The 1,768-nt window shown below is 32.1% G+C and overlaps 1 protein-coding gene across 1 annotated transcript in view; it reads right to left on the reverse strand.

The window, feature by feature from the left end:
* LOC145297919 (uncharacterized) overlaps positions 1–1,279 on the reverse strand; it is a 34,788-nt gene extending 33,509 nt beyond the window's left edge. The window contains exon 1 of the mRNA XM_080144259.1: positions 782–1,279. Within this exon, the coding sequence (XP_080000385.1) occupies positions 782–806 (25 nt within the window). The 5' untranslated portion in view covers positions 807–1,279. The remainder of the gene's footprint in view (positions 1–781) is intronic.
* Positions 1,280–1,768: the final 489 nt, after the last annotated feature.

The raw sequence follows: 1,768 nt of genomic DNA on the forward strand, positions 1-1,768 counted from the left end.
TAATTTGAAGTTCAAAGATATTTATCGAACACTAGCAGGGAGACTCGACGTTGGCCGGGATTGAATGATGATTAACGAATTTTTCACACTCCCATATTTTATTGTCATCGAAATCGATGAAACCTTCGCCGATTTTTCAATTTTTCAATCAAATCGATTGATTGCTCGAGTTGAGGATCCATCGTAATGCACCGGACGAAGTTTCACATGCCTCCACACAGTTACTTAGTCCGCAATACATTGTAGTCTACATTGCACTGAAGAGAACCTGCTGTTGATTTTATAAAATTATTTTTTATATATAATGGCTTGAATTAAATAGTAAAATGAATAGTCAAGTATCATGCTTCAATTGTGCTCTAAACAGGCATTCATTTCGAACGCGACCCTATCATATCGAAGAATTTACCGTACATTTTATATATTGGATCTTTTGGATCGTGTGGTAATAAAATTTTTCAAATGCACTTGTGCTGTTAGGTTGTGTAAGGTGTTAACTTTGTTAACTTTTGTCAAAATCACCCATTTCTTTCTTTCATCGGATTATTTCCGATACAAACCCTAAGAACACTGACAGACACATAAAGTACTTTCGTGTGAAATTTTATAAAAATAGCCTCAGCCGTTTTCGAGTCCATAGGGAACGAACTTATACACACAGATACATAGACAAAATTCCTTTCATACAATAGTAGAGAAAGAGATAGAGATACAATAAATAAATAAACAAATAAAATGAAAACAAAAAAATCAAAGAAAATGCAAAAAGTCAATCACTTACCAAATTCTGAAGTTGCAGCCGCCATTTTAAAACTGTCAGTATTTTTTTTGCGTATTTGCCAGTGAGAGTTTGTGTGATAAGTTCACTTTAAAAAAAAAATTAAATAAACGTCCAATACATATGGATGCACATAAATAAATAAATAAATAAATAAAAGTGTATTAATTTTTTTTTGAATTTCTTTGAAATTTTTTTCAAAACAAAACGAATTTGAAAAAAAAAAATGGCGATGATTTTAATTTTATTTTGTGACCACCAGACCACCACTGGTCAAGTTTGCCTTTGTATTTATTTTTTTTATTCTCGTACAATTTTGTTTTGTTTTTCTTTCTTTAAATTTTCTGATTAAAGATTTGTAAAAGGAAGTTTTCCGCGTGTCCGTCGAACTGTTGCTGAGAAATAATTCCACCAGTTGTATATTGTGCGCCTCCTTTTTATAGGTAGTTTTCATTTGTAAGAGGCGGGGCAACCGGCCATCGGAGTTTGCCAATGCTAGGTATAACAAAACAGAACAAAAGTAAATAAATAAAAACTTGGGATGACAGGAAAAGGAGATGCGCGCGTGGTCAGTTTAGGTGGGAAGATGGGATCGAGGACACGCCCCTGCATTTCTATCACATCTCTTTCCTCTTCCTCTTTTTTTATTATCTTTTTTTTTATGATGATGAAGAAGACGATGTTTATATATTTTTTCTTATTAAATTATTATTAGATTAAAAAACAAATGTAAAATTTATTTGATTTTTATTTTGGGGCATTTTAACAAGAAAAAAAAATGGATGAAAAAGATATACAACACATAAATGTTACCAAAGGCAAGATCAGTTACTCTTCTACATGCGTAGAATTTTTTTTTATGTTTCAACTTATTTTAAAGCGTTTTATTACTTCAAAACAAAAGTAGCATCACGTATATCTACCGTTTCAGTAAACATCTCACTGCCGATGCATTCCTCTACCTGTTTAAGAGCCATGTAGACCTATGGT

This window comes from Euprymna scolopes, chromosome 18 (genome assembly GCF_053919585.1).
Source record: "Euprymna scolopes isolate OS-2025 chromosome 18, ASM5391958v1, whole genome shotgun sequence".
Lineage (NCBI taxonomy): Eukaryota > Metazoa > Mollusca > Cephalopoda > Sepiida > Sepiolidae > Euprymna > Euprymna scolopes.